This window comes from Notechis scutatus, chromosome 9, assembly GCF_049901735.1.
Source record: "Notechis scutatus isolate UNSWTSFEM ecotype Mainland chromosome 9, rNotScu1.2, whole genome shotgun sequence".
In the NCBI taxonomy this organism is placed as follows: Eukaryota; Metazoa; Chordata; class Lepidosauria; order Squamata; family Elapidae; genus Notechis; species Notechis scutatus.
Genome location: NC_142017.1, coordinates 22,792,094 through 22,812,580, shown reverse-complemented (window position 1 = coordinate 22,812,580; position 20,487 = coordinate 22,792,094). Strand labels below are relative to the sequence as shown.

Genomic DNA, 20,487 nt, shown 5'->3' with positions numbered 1-20,487 from the left:
CAAACTGATACTGTCAACTAATTGGCCATTTGCAATTGACTCTAGGAACCCCAATGGAGCTGGCTTGGTAACCTGGCCCAGATACGACCTGAGTGAGCAGTATCTGGAAATAGACTTAAAGCAAAAGGTGGGAAGAAAACTGAAAGAGAAAGCTGTTGCCTTCTGGACCAAGACCCTGCCAGAAAAGGTGGCCAAAGAGAAAGGACGCACTGAGTTATAACTTCTTCAGCCACACATGAACTCCAGAATTTGGTGCATCAGAAAACATTTCTCAGATAATCGTCACTCACCACTGGATTGCAAGTCTGGCCCCTTCTCTTCAACTGGGCGAGTGTACGCTGGCCTCCAAGGGCAAGCGAGTCACACCTTCCCAAATGAAGTTGGTCACGGGGTTCTAGAGCAGGGGTGGGCAAACTTTTGGCTCGGGGCCTCATTGACTTTTAAAATTTGACAGACGGGCCGCCACCTGGTGTCGAAATGCCTGTCATTACAAGTCAAAATCAAATGAATGCAATCATTCACATCAAACCTTAATTCTGTAGCAATCTTCGGCGGGCGGATTAAAAAGACCAACGGGCCGGATGTGGCCCGCGGGCCATAGTTTGCCCACCCTGTTCTAGAGGAAGGGCCATCACTTGCTGCAACCAGTGGCCTCCATGACAAAAGCTTGATTGTTGCAAGAACCTTAACCTTAGACTGTCTACTATTGATCTCACCCCTTTCCTAAGAGGTCTGTAGGGGGCGTGCATAAGCGCACCAATGTGCCTACCGTCCCTGTTCTCTTGTTTCTTTAATGTTTCTTACATGTACTCATTTCTTATATTCATAACTATGTTTTTACTTATACCTATTATCTTGTAAGCAATTGACAAATCAAATTAAAAATAAATAAATAAATAAATAAATAAATAAATAAATAAATAAATAAATAAAAAAAAAGATAATCCAGCTCTGTCTAGAAACCCTTTAGAACTATCAGCTTTGAATACGAATTGAAATTTTCAGTAGAATCAGCGGAATACTCTGGCAATAGTAATAGTGTCAGGATTCCGGCAGTTACTCCCATTTAAATCATGAGTCTCGAGCCAAACATCCAAAACTTCAAAAAGGAGTTAAATTGGGAGTTAAATTGTCCAGCACTGTCTGGGTGTAGCCAACTCTGAGACACAAAGTCCCTTGACCCCGGTTTCCCCCCACCTCCTGGGTGTATCATAATTCATATTCTCCAATGGGACACATCCATTGCCAAGAGTCATCAATCATACCCTCCCGTTAGACTTTTGCATGGCAGAAATTTCGGTCACCTAGTTACTATCTTTGAAAACATTTATGGAATGCAGTTTCGGTTTGCAAGCTGCTGCACTGCCCCCCCCCCCTTTTCTGTATTCTGCACAGAGGTGGATTTGAAGCTGTACAGATGCAGATAGATAACTCAACAAAACGTCCATAACAAAGTACATTTATTGGTTCATCAGGTATCCTCATAACTCACATTTGTGACGAAGTTCTTTAATGACCAATCCTTTGCATATCTGCCTTATAGTAAAAGATGGTTATCTCCTAACACATATCATAGCGATAGAAAGCAGCTGCCATGAGTTAGGGAATTTCACATTTGGCCCATCCCAAAAGAAACTCCTAGCACGAAAGAACTACCAAGAGTAAAACTTTGTTAAAAGGTCCATTTAGGCGCAGCAGAATCAAAGTCAGTTCTGAGATTTTCCTGTGAAAACCAAACAAGTAAAAACCCCTTTTCACCCCTGGGCCACCCACAGTTCATTGTCCACCAATTGCACTCAGTACTTTCGTTTTGGGAAAACATTCTGGCTTCCCCATTGACTTCGCTTGTCAAAAGGTTGCAAAAATGATCACATAACCCGGGACCCTGCAACCGTCATAAATATGAGTCAGTTGCCAATCCTCTGAATTTTGATCACATGGCCTTGGGGATGCTGCAGTGGTCATAAAGTGTGAAAAAGGGTCATAAGTCCCTTTTTTCAGTGCTGTTGAAACTTTGGTCACTAAATGAACTGTTGTAAGTTGAGGACTATCTGTAATTAGACAAACAAGGCCTGTATGGAATGCCAATTAGACGAGTACAATGTTAGCTTGAAAACTATACTCAAAATTCACCAGCTATTTCTCATCAAAAAGGATTTGACTGTGGAATTCATATTTTTGGGTGTTCTTGAAAAGATGTTGATGCAGATGGAGGACATCTCTGGCTGAGATAATGAAGCTTTGCCAGGGACTCTATTTTCACTCCCCAAATAGCAATTTGTCCCAATTAGATGGTTGTTTCTTAACTCGTAAGGAGATTTGACTGGGCTGGTTACTGACTGGGCTCCAAGTGTTCCTTTCTGAATTCATAAAAACATCTCCAGATTGGATAATAATAATAATAATAATAATAATAATAATAATAATAATAATAATAATACATGCCTGGCAACAAGCTGCATTTTACTGAGATTCTCAAGGTGCTGATATTACTTTTGGATTTTATTTTTATCTTTTAAACAATCCAAAGCTATAATTATTTTGCTGACACCATCCTTATATTCCTGCTTGCAGACAATGCAACAGAAGAAGACAAAATGCTCAGCAAAGTGATTATGAAATACTGGGCTAATTTTGCTCACAGTGGGTAAGTCGGAGGGTTTCTACATGTCCATAAATTTACTACTCAGTTAGATTATACAACTGGTGTAAATGGGACTTAATAGCTATGAAGTTCAATTGTCTCCAAGGGGAACCCACCCTCCCAGGTCACCAGAGCTCTCAGACTTCAGCAGAGAGGCTGGGCATATTAGAGGTTATTGGCCTGGGGAGGAAAGTGTGCTTCCAGCAGATGCTTCTGATAAATTTTGCAACTGTTTCTAGAACATTTTATTATTGTTTGAAAAATGATAAAAGCTCTAGTTGTGAAAGTGGGGAAGAGATTATGGTGCTGATCCTAAGAGAAAGAAATGTTGCTATTTATCTAGATGTAGATTTAACAGGCCAAACTGATACTGTCAACTAATTGGCCATTTGCAATTGACTCTAGGAACCCCAATGGAGCTGGCTTGGTAACCTGGCCCAGATACGACCTGAGTGAGCAGTATCTGGAAATAGACTTAAAGCAAAAGGTGGAAGAAAACTGAAAGAGAAAGCTGTTGCCTTCTGGACCAAGACCCTGCCAGAAAAGGTGGCCAAAGAGAAAGGACGCACTGAGTTATAACTTCTTCAGCCACACATGAACTCCAGAATTTGGTGCATCAGAAAACATTTCTCAGATAATCGTCACTCACCACTGGATTGCAAGTCTGGCCCCTTCTCTTCAACTGGGCGAGTGTACGCTGGCCTCCAAGGGCAAGCGAGTCACACCTTCCCAAATGAAGTTGGTCACGGGGTTCTAGAGCAGGGGTGGGCAAACTTTTTGGCTCGGGGGCCTCATTGACTTTTAAAATTTGACAGACGGGCCGCCACCTGGTGTCGAAATGCCTGTCATTACAAGTCAAAATCAAATGAATGCAATCATTCACATCAAACCTTAATTCTGTAGCAATCTTCGGCGGGCGGATTAAAAAGACCAACGGGCCGGATGTGGCCCGCGGGCCATAGTTTGCCCACCCCTGTTCTAGAGGAAGGGCCATCACTTGCTGCAACCAGTGGCCTCCATGACAAAAGCTTGATTGTTGCAAGAACCTTAACCTTAGACTGTCTACTATTGATCTCACCCTTTCCTAAGAGGTCTGTAGGGGCGTGCATAAGCGCACCAATGTGCCTACCGTCCCTGTTCTCTTGTTTCTTTAATGTTTCTTACATGTACTCATTTCTTATATTCATAACTATGTTTTTACTTATACCTATTATCTTGTAAGCAATTGACAAATCAAATTAAAAATAAATAAATAAATAAATAAATAAAAAGATAATCCTGCTCTGTCTAGAAACCCTTTAGAACTATCAGCTTTGAATACGAATTGAAATTTTCAGTAGAATCAGCGGAATACTCTGGCAATAGTAATAGTGTCAGGATTCCGGCAGTTACTCCCATTTAAATCATGAGTCTCGAGCCAAACATCCAAAACTTCAAAAAGGAGTTAAATTGGGAGTTAAATTGTCCAGCACTGTCTGGGTGTAGCCAACTCTGAGACACAAAGTCCCTTGACCCCGGTTTCCCCACCTCCTAGGTGTATCATAATTCATATTCTCCAATGGGACACATCCATTGCCAAGAGTCATCAATCATACCCTCCCGTTAGACTTTTGCATGGCAGAAATTTCGGTCACCTAGTTACTATCTTTGAAAACATTTATGGAATGCAGTTTCGGTTTGCAAGCTGCTGCACTGCCCCCCTTTTCTGTATTCTGCACAGAGGTGGATTTGAAGCTGTACAGATGCAGATAGATAACTCAACAAAACGTCCATAACAAAGTACATTTATTGGTTCATCAGGTATCCTCATAACTCACATTTGTGACGAAGTTCTTTAATGACCAATACTTTGCATATCTGCCTTATAGTAAAAGATGGTTATCTCCTAACACATATCATAGCGATAGAAAGCAGCTGCCATGAGTTAGGGAATTCAGGCAAAAGTGAGGAAAACTCCCCCAACCCATCAAGGGTCAAATTAGTGACCAATCAGGATTACAGATGTGGCCACGTGACATGAACTACATTTCCCAGGATACCTTTAACTACATTTACCATGATGCATTCCCTTAAGGGGACAGCTCATAATTCATAAGTACCGTGTTTCTCACATAATAAGGCCGGGCCTTATTTTTTTGAGCCCAAAAACGGCTAGGCCGTCTTTTCGGGGTGACTAATTCCCCCCTTGCATCCTCGCCAACAGCCGCTCCTAACGGGCGATCATGGCGAAGCACAGAGAGCTCCCTACTCCCACCTTTGCTGCAGACACCTTTGGCACCCGCCGCTGTTGCTTTCCCTTCTGCTCATTACGCCGTCACGTTTGGAGCTGCCGCTTCGTGTTTGGAGTGCCGCCGCCATTTGGAGCTCCAAACGCGGAAGTGGCAGCTGCAAACATGACGGCGGGCGATCTTTTATTTTGGTCCGCGCGAAGTTCAGAGCGAGCAAGAGAGGGAGACTGCGATGCTTCCATCCGAGATGGCAACCTCACTAGTGGATCACAACGTGGCTGGAAGCCCGAACCGGCGGGATACGGGGCGATCTTTTTGGAGCGAGAGGAAAGGGAGAGAAGAGTTGCGAGGCGTAATTTGCAGGAGGAAGTGGGTGTACCCCACGGCAGGGAGCCCAAGGAAGAAGGGCTGGTAGGCAACGGAGAGCGTCCCGTAGCTCCGGAAGCAGCCTAGAGACACGCCCGGGAAGAGGTGCTCTCCCGAGGCTCTCGCTGGAGATTTCCTCCCTCACACCCCGTCGGTTGCAGGCGCTCGGGTGCCGCGACGCGCGGGTGCGAAGGCGGCCCGAGGAGGCAAGCGGAGGAGGCAAAGTGGAAGCCGAGCTGGTGCTTGGAAGGCGAGCCTGCTTTGGACGGCGCGCAAGCTGACGAGGGCTGCGAGCGGGCGTTCACTCTCCCCAGCCGGCGGGCCCAATCAGCGCCGGCAAGCGGCAGCTCGAGGGAAAGGCTACCTTCGGAAAGGCGAGGAGCGAAAAAGAGGTGGGGGAGGAGGGGAGGGAGTCGGGGGATGAAGGGAGAAGAAATCACTAAAGACTCGGGATTAAAGGAGCCGCTTTTGTTCGACGGCGCACTAATAGCGGCAGCCAATAAAACGCCTCACGCCCCTCGTTTGGGGGCGGAGTAGAGGGGAAAACGCCGGGCGGCGAGTGGGGGCGGAGGGAGACGAAAGGGCTGGATTCTAATCCTCTCCTTTCTTGCGGGGGGAGAGAGAGAGAGAGAGTCATTCTATCAATGGGGGCAGCGCGGAGTCAAGGGCAAAGGCGCACCGCGTTTCCTTGGCGCTCGTCTTCCCTCTCCCGGATCCAGCCGGGCTGGAAGAGGGGCGGGGCGGGAAGCGGGGAGACTGACAACGGGAAGCACGCGGGGCGTCGAAAGTGAGAGCAAACCAAGAGGAGCGAGCAGCGCCCTCGTTCTCCTTCTCTCTCCCCTCCCCCTTAACCCCCTCTCTCTCCCGAAGCCACCTAAGTTCGGGCCGGACGGAACCTGGCGAACGTTAATAGGCCGGGCAGGGCTGGGTCTGGGTGGGAAGCAAACACGGCGACACTTCCTTCGGAGAGCTCTGACAAACGGGGAGAGAAGGGGGTCGGTATTTCCCTCCCCTCCCCTCCCGCTTCTTCCGAAGAATTTGCTACAACGGAGGGCAAAGGAGGGAACCCACTGAAGAAATCCAGTCCCGCTCAAAGGGACGCCGCCTCCACACAGCGGCAGTGCTGCAAACACGAAGCTGGCTGCTTTCTGGCTCTTTAGCAACCGGCCGTGTTTGGAGCACTGCCGCTGTTTGGAGCTCCAAACGGCGGCGGAAGCTCCAAATGCGGAAGCTCCAAACATGATGGTGGGCGATCTTTTTATTTTGGTCCGCGCAAGTTCAGAGCGAGCATGAGAGGGAGACTGCGATGCCTTGCTAAAGAGCCAGAAAGCAGCAAGGGCGCCAGGTGGAAAGGACAGGGTCGCGATCACACGGAGATGCCCAAAGCGCGGAGCGCACATAACTAAAGGTGGCGCACGCAGTTGGCTTGGGACTACAAGGCAGCATCTGCGCCTCTTCCCGGGCGCGTCTCTAGGCTGCTTCCGGAGCTACGGGACGCTCTCCGTTGCCTACCGGCCCTTCTTCCTTGGGCTCCCTGCCGTGGGGTACACCCACTTCCTCCTGCAAATTACGCCTGCAACTCTTCTCTCCCTTTCCTCTCGCTCCAAAAAGATCGCCATCGTATCCCGCCGATTCGGGCTTCCAGCCACGTTGTGATCCACTAGTGAGGTTGCCATCTCGGATGGAGGCATCGCAGTCTCCCTCTCTTGCTCGCTCTGAACTTCGCGCGGACCAAAATAAAAGATCGCCCGCCGTCATGTTTGGAGCTGCCACTTCCGCGCTTTGGAGTTCCAAATGGCGGCAACACTCCAAACACGGAAGCGCTAGCTCCAAACGCGGCAGCGGAATGGGCAGAAGGGAAAGCAACAGCGGCGGGTGCCAAAGGTGTCTGCAGCAAAGGTGTTTGGTGGGAGTAGGGAGCTCTCTGTGCTTCGCCATGATCGCCTGTTAGGAGCGGCTGGTGGCGAGGGAATTCCGGCCGCCGGGCGCTCCTAACGGCAAGTCTCCCGCCCTTCCCCTTGTTTTGCATATTTTAAAAGGGCCTAAATTTGGGGGAGGGGCTTAATTTGATTTTATGCCCAAAAAACATGCTGGGCCTTCCTATTGGTGGAGGCCGTATTGTTGGAGAAACACGGTAACTATCCAATTCCCATAGACTGGCTGGGACAGCACACCCTCCCTTTCTGTTGGCAACTCTAAAAAGACCATAGAAATATTTTATGGGTTGACAAATAGAATAAATAAGGTCCCTTGAAACTTCGTGAAGCTTTATACACAATAGCAATAGCATTTAGCATATACTGCCCGTTAGCACTTTACAGCACTCCCTGGTGTCAGCATTAATTGCATATTGCCCACAACAATCTGAGTCCTCATTTTACCGGCCTCAGAAGGATGGAAGGCTGAGTCAGGATTGAACTCCAGGCGTGGGCAGAGTTTGCCTGCAATACTGCATTCTCACCACTGAGCAAATAGGGCACCTATGCAGTATCAATAGAATATAAAGCAGATGGTTCATGCAAAAATTCAAAATCATAGAACATATCCTCTGAAGAGGGCTTAAAACAAATCTCCTGTTTATTTATTCAGTGTATATGCCACCACAAATACAAAGTGACCAAAAATCAATATCAAATTACTACTTGAGGGAAAACAACATAAACATCAAAGGAAGAACTAGCCTTTTCAGCAGCTCAACCATAGGGAGTGTATCCCTGAACACCTGGAAGGTACTTGCAAGTACAAATAACTCCACAATTTAACAACCACTTGGTTAGTGGCCATCTGAACATACATTGGCACTCAAAAAAGTGGCTTATAGCCGATTCTCACGCCTACAACTGTGGCAGGATCCTTGTGGTCACGTGATCAAAATTGGGGCGCTTGGAAGTCAACCTGTGTTTATGGCGGTTACAAGCCCTTGGGATAAAGTGATCACCATGTTGTGACCTTCCCAGCTGGTTTCCGGCAAGCAAAGCCAATGGGGGGATCCAGATTTGCTTAATGACCCTATGACTCACTTAACAGCTGCAAGCAATTCATTTAACAACTATCACAAAAAAGTCATCAGATTGGTTGCAATTTACTTAATAAGCACGTTGCTTAGCCATGAAAATTCTGGTCCCAGCTCTAGTTGTAAGTCGGGGATTATCTGTGTTAAGAAAGATACAAATCTGATCAGAAAAGGGAGTGATTTAAGCCAGTGATGGGATTCACATTTTTTTACTACTGGTTTAGTGGGCGTGGCTTGGTGGGCGTGGCAGGGGAAGGATACTACAAAATCCCCTTACCTCCCCACCCCACTAACCTGCTTTCCAGCCCCGTTCTCCTGTGCAGGGCAACAAAGGAAGACCCAGCTGATCAGGTGGGACTTAATGGGAGGCAGCAAATAGATGGGGTCAGGGCAAGTCAGAGGTGGGATTTTCCAGTTCTCCGAACTACTCAAAGTTTCCTCTACCAGTTCTCCAGAACTGGTCAGAACCGGCTGAATACCATGTCTGATTTAAGCCATAAATTAGCCATTTGTGAACTGTTATCTAAAATCAATTTCTATTGTTTAATATTCACATCTGATTATTGTTTGATTCGTTGCTTTCTGACACATCATGTATATTGAATGTATGTACCATTTATCTCTGTATACTAGATAAAGACTGGACTGCCCTCTTCATAAATACTTTTTGTTTTTCCTGAATTATTTGGGTTTGATTTGTTGGGGCAGGAGGACGAAAGTCACCTCATGAGGTTATTGAGCGTTTCTCAGATTCAGGAACCAGTTTTTTTCCAGCTCCATGCCACTTGTGCACCTGAATTTTAAAGCAGCAACACCATCCTGCTAGGACTAAACCTGTGTTCACAGATCCAAACAGCTCCCAAGCACTGGCACCGGATTTCCGCGGATCTCCTGTTCGGCCAGGATTGAGAAAGAGAGCCAGCTTGGCCCAATGGTTGGCCTAAAAGCCAGAGGACTAGCAGTGCTTGGCCATCCTCAGGCATATAGTGTGGATGGGCTCTTGAGTTGCTCTCCCATAGAGTTGCTCTCCGGGGGGGGGGAATAGAAGAAGGAGCCTCTTGAACCCTGTGCCAATGGATGGCTGCTCTCTGTGGCTTCACACAGGTATTCAATAAGAAGAGTGGGAGATCTGGGGCACCCCACAACAGAGGCTCCTGGGATGCACCCTCCCCTTCCCCAAAGGACCAGGGCCCATCACTTCTAAGCCTTGCAGCTCATTCAAGAGGTTGCTAGGATGGATGGTACCACAGACACAGAAAGTGTGATGATTCGGGGCGTGGCACAAAAATAACAAAGTCACCAAAGTAGATAAATTCCCTTTAATGCCTCCAACTTGGCCCCCAATGTCCAGTTATCCTTGGCTGGAGATCAAACTCTTCCCAAAAACAGTATATAAAGGGAAGAAATGCAGTCCAAACCCAAAGTAAAGATAATTGGAAATTAAAAAAAACCAACACAAACCACGCTGAAGTACTTAACATGACAGGGCAGGATGATAAATTGTAGAATTCCACAAGATAACGCAGCACGGACAGTTGGGAGGACGCCAAAACCCAGATAAGCCTCGAAAAAGATAATGCATGCTTTGCTTCCAGCAACTTTACCATGCGCAGTTTGCCCTTTTAAACAGTCTTCCCAGCCGTAACCCATGAAGGGGATCAGGGCCTTCTTCTCTCTCGCAAGCCACATTGCTCCCTTCTCAGTTCCTCCCTGCGTGCCCTAGGATGAAAAGGGGATGGCCCTGGGTCTTCCTCTGGATGCCCAGCTGGACTGGGCCCTTCCCCTGTTTCTTCCACAGCCACCAGAGCCCCACTCCCTGTCAGCTGCTCGATCTCCCCCTCAGAATCGGACTCCAACAAGGGCATGACAGACAGGCCAACAGGACCTTCCATCTTTTGCCTTGCCCAGGTCTTCAAAAGACTGACCAATGGTGCCATGCTCAGCCCTGAAAGAGAAGAATGCTTGGCAACTGTCTCACATTTAAGACGGTTGCAGCGTCCTGGAGTCACATGATCCCCTTCTGAGGAGCAAAGTCAATGGGGAAGCCAGATTGACTTAACAACCAGGTTACTCACTTAATGACTGCAGTGATTCACTTAACAAATATGGCAGGAAAAGTCATAAAATAGGGCAAAACTCACAACAAATTTCTCACTTAACAACATAAATTTTGGGCTCAGTTATGGTTGATTATCTGAATAAAATTGAAGAAGACGATCTCATTTATACCTAGAAATACCTTGCTGGTATTCTTGTAATCTGTAAGCCAAGGATTTACAAACCTTTCTCACGTAGCGGTAACTCTCAGTAACCCTGATTTATTTTGAAAAGATATTCACTGTCAAAATACAAAACACAACTAAACACTGTTTCAGGAAATTGTTAAAATTTATCAAGTAAATGCTACCCATTTCGGGTAATTGTTACATAATTGTTCAAAAATTACTCCAGATCAAAATGGTAGCAATAGCAAGAGCCCTTAGACTTACATACTGCTTTATAGTGCTTTCCAGCCCCCTCTAAGCGGTTTGCAGAGTCAGCCTTTTGCCCCCAACAATCTGGGTCCTCATTTTATCCACCTCGGAAGGACGGAAGGCTGAGTCAACCTGGAGCCTGGTGGGATTTGATCTGCCAAATTGCAGGCAGCCGGCAGTCAGCAGAAGTCGCCTGCAGTACTGCACTCTAACTATTGCGCCCCTGAGGCTCTTGGTGAGGTAGGAGACCCCCGGGACTACCAATATCATTGCTTCTGCTCCTTCCCATTTGCAACCCAGCATCACATTCACTTCTTAAGCTAAACGGTGGAGTTGTTGTAACAATTGTCCGTCTGCAATTGGAAACTTTCTGCTTCTTTGGGGAGCCATAGCAAACTCCTTGAAGGAAGACCTGGGGTGATTTAACCCAGTCTTGCTGGCCATGGATTGGCAATTGAAGCCAGTGGGGGAAAGGGCCAGAAGCTCCTTGCAGAAGCTGCTGGATGAACAGATGGAAGGTAAGAAAAAGGAGGCCTGCTTGCCTGCCAACACCTGCGTCCCACCTCTCAAGCTGGCTGCTCATGGCAGATGGGGAGGAGTCTTTCTGTCCGTGAGGCAGAAGAGGCAGCATTCTGGTGTCATGGCAACCGTGTCTTAACAGGGGCTGGCAACCGAGCACTCAGTCAACACAGAACCTTAGCAGAAGATTAGTCCTGCAACCCTGGGCACCGCAGAATGAAAGGGGCATCCCATTTCCGTCTCAAACAGAGAAGGGAAGCAACTCAGCGATCCCAAGACCCAGGGAGAAGTTCTTCGGTATAAAGCTCTTGCCCTCTGCCTCGGGGGGCCCAGTTCCCCACCTCCTCTCCTTCCCAACTCTGGATTACCAGAGGCCTTTTTCCTCCCCTGACTAAGCTCTCCACCAAAGAGCCTCATGCTTCAAAACTAGTCCAGCTTCACCCTAGCCGGAACTGCTGGGATCTTGCTGGGATCCACCCACCCAGTGGCTGTGAATGCAGGGTGTAGCCGTCATCCAAGCCCCCTCCTTCTAGTGCACTCGGCCACTGCAGATGAGAAGAGGCAGCAGCCTCTTGGGTTTGGGGGAAATGTGCCTTCCGTTAACCCTTTCTCTCGAGGAAGCCCATAAAATCACTCAAACTCAGCCATCCACCCCAAGAAGCCGGCAGTTTCCAGGCTCCGCCTGCCTAGAAATGCTCCATGGGGAACTGACTGGCAGCTCCTCCGGGGGTGCTGAGGCTGCCCATCTGACCAGAGCTGCTTGGCCTGCAGGTGAGGAGAGAGAAGGAACTGGCCCCCGCCCCCCGATTCACCCCCCCTCTCTTTGACAGGGCCAGCATGTGCTGCTTCTCCTTGCTGTCTTCAGCCTGCCTCCTTCTGGAGGAGCTGGTGAGTGGAGCTCCTCAGCCCAGATGCACCTCCCTGCTCCCAAATTCCGAGGAACACAACAAGAGCCTTCGGGCAGAGCGGGAGTTGTCCGTGTGTGTGTGTGTGTGTGTGTGTGTGTGTACAAGGAACACAAAGGGATGGAGTAACAGTGTTGTGCCTGTTGTGTCCACGGCTGCCCTCTGCTGCCATTCCAGATCCCGTCCAGGCAGGAAAGAAGCAAGACTGGATAAACTACTTTAATTGGTGGAAGTTTCCAATTGCTGAAGCATTTTTCAGTCCTTTCGCTGCTGCTTTGGCGTTGCTGATTTGTCTTCCCTTCAACTTTCACAGTCAGAAACTTGGCAATTGGATTGAGCTGGGCGGCTACAGAAATGAATCAATAACCTTCTTTTCATGGGTCAGCCTTGACAATCCCAATTCTAGGAAACACAACCAGTCGTTTCACCCAAATGGGCGCCCTCTCACAATCCCGTTTGCCCGTTGTGTGAAATGACTGGTTGTGTTTCCTAGAATTGGGATTGTCAAGGCTGACCCATGAACAGAAGGTTATTGATTCATTTCTGTAGCCGCCCAGCTCAATCTAGTTATTCTGAGCAACAAACAGTTCTAAAACAGTTATAAGCAGCACAAAAACAAATATACGCAGCTGCTGAGGAAATTATTATAATTCTCATTGTAGCCAAAAAAAATGGGGCTCTTCACACATTTGAAGCCCCAGGCCTGGGCACATAACCAAGTTTTTAAGGCCAAGTCCAGAGCAGGGGTCTCCAACCTTAGCAACGTTAAGCCTGGCGGACTTCAACTCCCAGAATTCCCCAGCCAACTTTGCTGGGAGTTGAAGTCCTCCAGGCTTAAAGTTGCCAAGGTTGGAGACCCTGGTCCAGAGGGCAGGAGCTACAGCAGAGAAGGACCTGCAGCCATACCCATTTCTGCCAGACAGGATTGGACAGGTAGAAACCATGGAGAAAAGACACTCCAGGTAAGGCACTCCAAAGCTTGTAGGGTTTAAAGCACCTTGAATTGCATACAGACGCACACCACTAACTAATGATGCAGCACTGGGTGTCATATGTATTGCGTGTCTGAGGACCCTTCACCACCTGTGCAGCTGCCTTCTGTTCAGCTGAAGCTCCCGAATGCTCTTCAGAGGCAGCCCCATGTAAAGCGCATCGTAGCAGTCCAAACAAGACAGTACGAGGGCATAAATGACCATGAGCAGAGCCTCGAGCCGTCTGGAATGGGCACAAATGGCTACCCACGGCTGCCCTCTGCTCTTCAAATAGGAGCCGTGAGTCCAGGAGACCCCCAGATTTTACAGTGTTACAAGTAAGTGGGTGCAAAGGGGGCACACTTCTTACGGGCATCTGGAGCAGAGCGAGAAGACAAGAGAAGAGAGAGAAGCCACCGGATAGAAGGAAGGACTCGCCTTGGAGCTCTTGAAAGGAAGCCAGGAAGAAAAGCTGGGAGCTCCGTGAGGGAATTTGTGCGGAGCAATTGAAGGAGCAATCAGAAAGAAGGGCAACAAGGAGTGCAAGGGACAAGGGACAGCAGAAAGAATGGTAAAATGAAGCTGGGTCCTTTGAGCATCCTGTAGATCAGCCCCCCCGCGGCACCTTTTGGGCCTCAGGGACCGGTTCTGTGGAGAGAGGTTTTTCCACAGACTGGGGGGGGGGGACACATGGTTTGGTGTGCTGCCTGCATCCCACAGATGAGGCTTCGCTTGTTTGTGTGGCCCAGTTTCTCGCATGCCACAGGTCAGAGCTGGTCCGTGGCCCGGGGGTTGGGGAGCCATGCCATAATTGGGGAAATGGGGAAGAAATGCAAACGCTTAAGGCAAAGCCAAGGAGGCCCTGATGACGGACTTGCACATCTCTTTCACAAAGTTGCAGGTTGCGGCAGACAAGCCAGCCTAGTTCCCACAAACTCTGCCCAAGACGTGGCTGCTGTCGGTGAATTCCCTTGGCTGGTCTCGCTGCAGGATCAGGGCAGCCATGTTGCGCTTGGTTCCATCCTAAGTCAAGACTGGATCCTAAGTGCAGCCTCCAGTTTCCACCACAGGTAATGCTCAGGAGCTCATTCCAAGCAAGCAAGTCAGAAAGATGGCCCTCAGCAATCATCCTGGGGTTTTACACACACACACACACACACACACACACACACGGGAGTTCTTCCAGCAACATCCTTTCCTTGCGTCTGGGAGCTGGATAAGGATCCGTTGTGTTCATGATGGTGACAAAAGCAGCACTTGAGATCCTGGTGGACCATTTTTAAATGATTATTTTGAGATATTTTGGAGTCATGAGCAAGCAAGATGGTAAAGGTTCTCAGAATCTTGCCCATTTCCCATCTGTGCTTCACTCCCTGGCATTCCCCAGACCCACTGACCCCCTTTTTAAAAAAACCACTGGCTCTTGTTTTAGTTTTTTTTTTTTTTTTGAAAAAAAAATGTATAGGGCGAAGCTGTAGTTTATGCCACCATTACTGTGTCCCCTGAGGTATACTTAATAAATATGAATGCTGCTTGGACCCATGATGGCTCAGTGGTTAGAATGCAGTATTGCTGGCTGACTCTGCCCACTGCCAGGAGTTCGATCCTGACTGGCTCAAAGTTGACTCAGCCTTCCATCCTTTCAAGGTGGGTAAAATGGGACCCAGATGGTTGGGGGGGCTGTAAAGCACTATGAAGCGGTATATACCGTAATTGTAAGTGCTACTGCTATTGCTTGGTCCCATTGCTATTTGCACTGGCTAGTGAGATTCCTGTGTCTTCTCTGCTATTTGCAACTCACTGGCTTTAAACAGGCAAATTTTCCTCTACTATTCCATCTCCAGGCAGCGGAAATTCACCTGATAAAGTTTTGTTCCCCCAGCCCAGGAGATCTGCCAGAAGAAGGTGGCCAAGCCCATCTAGAAACGTGAGCAGGACTCCAAGTTTACTGGACAATCGAGGTTTCCTCCAGTAACCCCCTTGCTGTTTCTTGCTGCCCCTTCTTTGTTTCCAGGACCCAGATCTCCGCTTTGGCTGGACGTTTGGATCCCAAAGGGCCTGGGGAATCTCTGGTGCCCATCCAGACCATCGTCCCCCACGAGGCCTTTGACGAGATAACCCTGGTGCACAACATTGCTCTGCTGAAGACAAGCACTCCGCTCCGTTTCAGCGCGACCCTGCAGCCCGTCTGCTTCCCCACCCCAGACTTCCCAGGGGCAACGCTGAAGAAATGCTTTGTGGTCGGCTGGCAGGACCCTCGGGGAGGTGAGCCGGCACTCTTCCTGCAAAGCTGCCCCAAAGGGAGAGCCGGGAGGCGATGGAGCATAGCCTGCCAGCCTTGACAACTTCATAGAGGTTCTCTACTGCCTTGGCTCACCAGGGGTCAGTCCTCTGCGGAGACTCTCGGTGGAAGATGTGGACCCCTGCCCCCTGCACAGAACCGTCAGGACCGAGTGTTGCAGCCACCGGGAAGGTGACCGAGTGCCCGGATGCCTGGTGAGGAGACCCTCAAGGGTGCATTAACCTGGATCCCACTGGGGGCTTCAGAGTCACCTTTTCCTGCTCTTTCAAGCGAGCTTGCCCTTAGCAAGAATCTGCCAGAAGGCAAGTATGCACTTCGCCATGTTTCAAGCCTCTGAGGTTAAGAACCGAGCAACATCTGTCTCTCTGGCCTTTGACCAAAGGAATCTGGATGTGAGAGCCCTCCCGTATGATCCCCAACCTTTTACGCCGCGGTGTGTAGTGATCCCCAACCTTTTTTGCGTCGCGGCCTGGTACCGGCATCAGCTGGGCGCCGCGACCCGGTACCAGCATCAGCTGGCGCCGCCATCTTTTTGATGAAAAGTGCTTCTGGTGACCTCACCGAAGCACTTTTTCATCAAAAAAGATGGTGGCGCCAGCGCTCCGGTGAGCTTTCTACCCGGTGAGCCTTTTCTACCCAGAAAAGCTCACCGGAAGCTTACTGGCGCCATCTTTTTTTGATGAAAACGTGCTTCGGTGAGCTTTCTACCCGGAAAAGCTCACGGAAGCACTTTTTCATCAAAAAGATGGTGGCGCCAGCGCTTCCGGTGAGCTTTCTACCCGGTGAGCCTTTTCTACCCAGAAAAGCTCACCGGAAGCACTGCGCGCCATCTTTTTTGATGAAAACGCGTGCTCCGGTGAGCTTTCTACCGGAAAAGCTCACCGGAAGCTTTTTTCATCAAAAAGATGGTGGCGCCAGCGCTTCCGGTGAGCTTTCTACCCGGTGAGCCTTTTCTACCCAGAAAAGCTCACCGGAAGCACTACTAGCGCCATCTTTTTTGATGAAAAGCGTGCTTCCGGTGAGCTTTCTGGAAAAGCTCACGGGAAGCACTTTTCATCAAAAAAGATGGTGGCGCCAGCGCTCCGGTGAGCTTTCTACCCGGTGAGCCTTTTCTACCCAGAAAAGCTCACGGAGCACTAAGCGCCATCTTTTTTGATGAAAACGTGCTTCCGGTGAGCTTTCTACCGAAAAGCTCACCGGAAGCACTTTTTCATCAAAAAAGATGGCGGCCCCCAGCAAGCCAGCGGCCCGGTGGGACTTGTTCCGCAGACTGGTACCGGTCCGCGGACCGGTGGTTGGGGACCCCTGCTGTAGAGGACCGTCTGTGTTTGCACCACAATTATTCAAGTGGGCAGAGATTTCTGCAGGGTGCTAATTTACAGTCATTTGCTTCTACCCCTCCTGTGAGGAGCCTCAAGCCCCTTTGGGGTGGGCAAGATGGCCTCTTGGGCTGATGGGCTCCTTTCTTCAAACCCCACAGACTCCATCTTGCTCACTTGGTTGGTCGTTTCTTCTCCTACGGGGGGGGGGCTGAGCCCCCGAGACACCCACCCTATAGGGGGAGTTGGGATCCAGGAGGTCGACTAGTGGTGCCTCAAGATGGTCCAAAAGGGCCTGGAATTGTGACCGGTGTCTTCTCTCCAAGGGGTCAGCCGGCAACCCGGTCCTGTGTGAGGCGGAAGGAAGGCGGGTGCTGAAGGGCCTGCTGAGTGAAGCGGGCACCAGATGCTATGGGCCCTTCCTCTACAGCCGGCTCGTCTACTACAGTGACTGGATCGTGGCCACCACGGCCAAATGGGGGGCTCCAGCGTCCCCCTTTCCTGGCCAAAGGTATCCGCCCCTTGGGGGCCCAGCGGAGGAACAGGCGAGGCTGCTGTTTGAGCCCTTTCTGGCGCTGAGAGCCCTGAATGTCTCCGGTGCTTCAGAAGAACCCCTCAGCCTGAACCTGGAGCTGGAGGAGGGCAGCCTGGGCCCCCCCGAAGGGCCCCCCGAGGCACGAGGGAAACTTCCACTCTACTATGACTACTACGGGGGGGAGCTGCTCGCCATCCCGTCAGCAGAGCCCGGCCAACCCCAGGGGCTGCAGGGCCTCCTCTGCGGGGTCCTCTTGCTGCACCTCCTGGCTTCCTGAACTGCTGGGCAACCCGACTGTTCCTGGGCCCCGAGACCCGATTTCTCTGGGGAGGCCCTTTGACCCTCCTCGGCCTCCTTGCCCTCCGAGCACGAGAGGGAAGAACAGAAAGCACCAACCCCCAGGAAGCCTCAGGACAGCCTGCCTTTGCAGGCCTCGTGCAGGGCGTTGGCCCATGGACAGGTGTCCCCATCCATTAAATCCCCTTTTTGTGTCCTATCGTTGATGAGATGTTCCTTTACTTGAGCTTTTGGCCAGGGCGGAGAGCAACCTGCCTGTTGCTAGACTGGGACCAGTGGCCACCACGTGTTTATGGGCCACCCCACCCATAATCCCCAAAGGTGGGGATTCCTGGGACACCCTGTGCCAGCTATGGATTTGGTCCACCACTTTGCACTTAGGGCGTAACTCTGAGCTGCAATCTCATGCCTGAGACCTTTGGATCCCCCCCCCCCCCCCCCAATCTCTGGATTTTAGCACATCTTGCCTAATGAACTTCTGGAGAACAAACTCCTCCATGGGGGGGGGGGGGTGTTTCTTCCTCGGTGCTCTCTGAGCTTGGCTGTTTCCTTGCAGATGCTTCGTTACCCAAACTCATTTCAACCCTGAGCTACAGATATTCTCCTTGAGTGAAACTCTTCCATCTTCTTGGAATGCCAGTTTGGCTTGGCTACCTGTCAAGGCTTTGGCTGCCATCTCTGCCAGAGGTGGGATTCATCTGGTTCTGACCGGTTCTGAAGAACCGGTAGCGGAAATTTTGAGTAGTTTGGAGAACCGGCCAATCCCGGCTCTGACTGGCCCCGCCAAACCCATGTCTTCTCTGCCTCCCCTTGAGTCCCAGATGATCAGCTGGCTCTCCTTTGGTTGCCCTGTGCAGGAGAACGGAGCTGGAAAGCAGGTGAGTGAGTGGGGTGGGGAGGAAATGGGGATGTTGCAGTGTCCTTCCCCTGCCACGCCCACCAGGCCACACCCACAGAACCAGAAATAAAAAACTCTGAATCCCACCACTGATCTCCGCCCTCGTGTTCAAGCAGAGGGCCCTTTAGCACACGGCACCCTGCAGATGCCCGATGGCTGCGCCTGGTCGTTCATGCCACTGTTCTCCAGCAGTTAGAAAATAAATCAGAAATAGAATCTAGCAACATACGTTTTAAATGAAGCTACGTGGCATTTAGTTGGGAGTTTCTAGTAGTGGAATGGCTTGCCCTCAGAAGTTGTGGGTGTTCCATTACTGGAGACTTTTAAGAAGAGACCAGACAACCATTTGTCTGGAATATTATAGGGTCTCCTGCTATTGGGGGGTTGGACTAGAAGACCTCCAAGGTCCCTTTCAGCCCTGTGATTCTTATAGAAGCCAAGAGCTACAAGACAGAAACTCCTGGGATTTCTTTGCTTGATGACTGTTGTCCTTCTTAGGGCAGCCCTGGGAGCCGGAGGTTTGGGGGTGCTACCTCTGGGGGCTCTTTGGGCTTGATGGGATTAGGCCATGGGTCTCCAAACTTGGCAACTTTAAGACTGGTGGACTTCAACTCCCAGAATTCCTCTCAGCCAACAAAGCTTTGCTGCCTGAGGAATTCTGGGAGTTGAAGTCCACCAGTCTTAAAGTTGCCAAGGTTGGAGACCCCTGGATTAGGCAAAGAGGGGAGCTGGGCTAGGCCCTGCCCGCACCCAAAAGACCAGGAGGGAGGAGATGCAGCCTCCATTTTGTGTCTTGCTTCCATGCTCTCCTCCCTCCTTCTCCTTTCAAGGGCGCCATGTGATTCATCTGATGCAGCTGAAGATTGCGGGGGGGGGGGTGGACGGGATGCCTTTCATTTCTGATTGCAAAATCCCAGTGAACCCACTTGCATCTACTCTCAAACATCTGGTCAGGTATTTTCCTTGCACAGGCCAAGAAAAATCGGGGTTATATAACTCTTATATTTTTTTACATTGAACATTTCTTTATATTCTGATATTCTAGAGCTCCCCCCACCCTCCCCGCAATTTCAGCATGTTTAACTTACAACATGTAAATTTAAAACATGCATTTCCTGCTAAAGAGTTTCTTACCATGGAACTTCACACAAGATTTTAAATATTCTGGAGACCTTTGGATGCTGCCTCCAACCTATCAGTTTTGTTTGGTTTTGTTGTTTCTCGCCCAGAGAAGTAGCCTGTGCTGCAAAGTTCTGACCCAGGACGGTGTGCTCTGGCAATGTGCATTTTCAGACGCTTCTTCTCTTATCTGTTGCCACCGAGACATCGGCACGTTTCTGCTTCCAGTGTTTGCCTCCTACTTTTCCAGGGGTTTCAGCCTCCTCTTGCTTGTTATAGTGCAAGAGGAAAGGGGATCCAGCTTAATTGGGGTTTAATTGGGGTTTTCCCTGGCATATTTCTAGGGTGACTCCCTCAAAGCTCTGGCAAGCTGGATCCCCTCTCCTCTTGCACTATTTTCCCCCTCACCACAAAGAAGGCAGCATCCATCCTCCCGCCCATTCCTTGGGAATACTGCGGCTCTGGCTGGCTCACCCCTGCTTCTTACGCCAACTAACAGCACGGGGCCCTTTGCCAAGATGACCCAGGGATATCCTCGGGCTGCTTGGAAAATGGCTTCTCGGCGGGTGGAGGACCATTCAAGTCCATCTTCCCATTCCGCCCTTCTCAGGTGTCATCCCCCACTAACCTGAGGGGGACCCTGACCGGTTAGCTCTCTTGGGGCAAGCAGTGTACAGCCGGTGGCTTGAGTGGCTTCACCCTTCTTTGGGGTCCATCCAGCAGGCCCCAAGTGCAAAACACCGGTGAGAAGCAAGAAGGGCTGAGATCAGATTCCTCTGGATGTGCAGTAGCAACAGCCCTTAAGGCTTATATGCCCTTTCACAGGGTCCTCCAGCCCTCTCTCCTGCGGTTGGTGCACCTGGACTGGCTCAGGCTCCAGGTCTCCCTTTCCACCTT

General features: G+C 49.9%; 2 protein-coding genes across 2 annotated transcripts in view; both read left to right on the top strand.

The window, feature by feature from the left end:
- LOC113426612 (fatty acyl-CoA hydrolase precursor, medium chain) overlaps nucleotides 1-399 on the top strand; it is a 28,081-nt gene extending 27,682 nt beyond the window's left edge. The window contains exon 14 of the mRNA XM_026688993.2: nucleotides 46-399. Within this exon, the coding sequence (XP_026544778.2) occupies nucleotides 46-220 (175 nt within the window). The 3' untranslated portion in view covers nucleotides 221-399. The remainder of the gene's footprint in view (nucleotides 1-45) is intronic.
- Nucleotides 400-11,167: 10,768 nt separating this feature from the next.
- Nucleotides 11,168-17,564, top strand: PRSS54 (serine protease 54). The gene is made up of 5 exons (XM_087971810.1): nucleotides 11,168-11,243; nucleotides 14,022-14,190; nucleotides 15,135-15,385; nucleotides 15,501-15,616; nucleotides 17,068-17,564. Exons 1-5 carry the CDS (start codon nucleotides 11,168-11,170, stop codon nucleotides 17,551-17,553), a joined length of 1,098 nt encoding a protein of 365 aa, XP_087827936.1. The 3' UTR covers nucleotides 17,554-17,564.
- The last annotated feature ends 2,923 nt before the right edge of the window (nucleotides 17,565-20,487 follow it).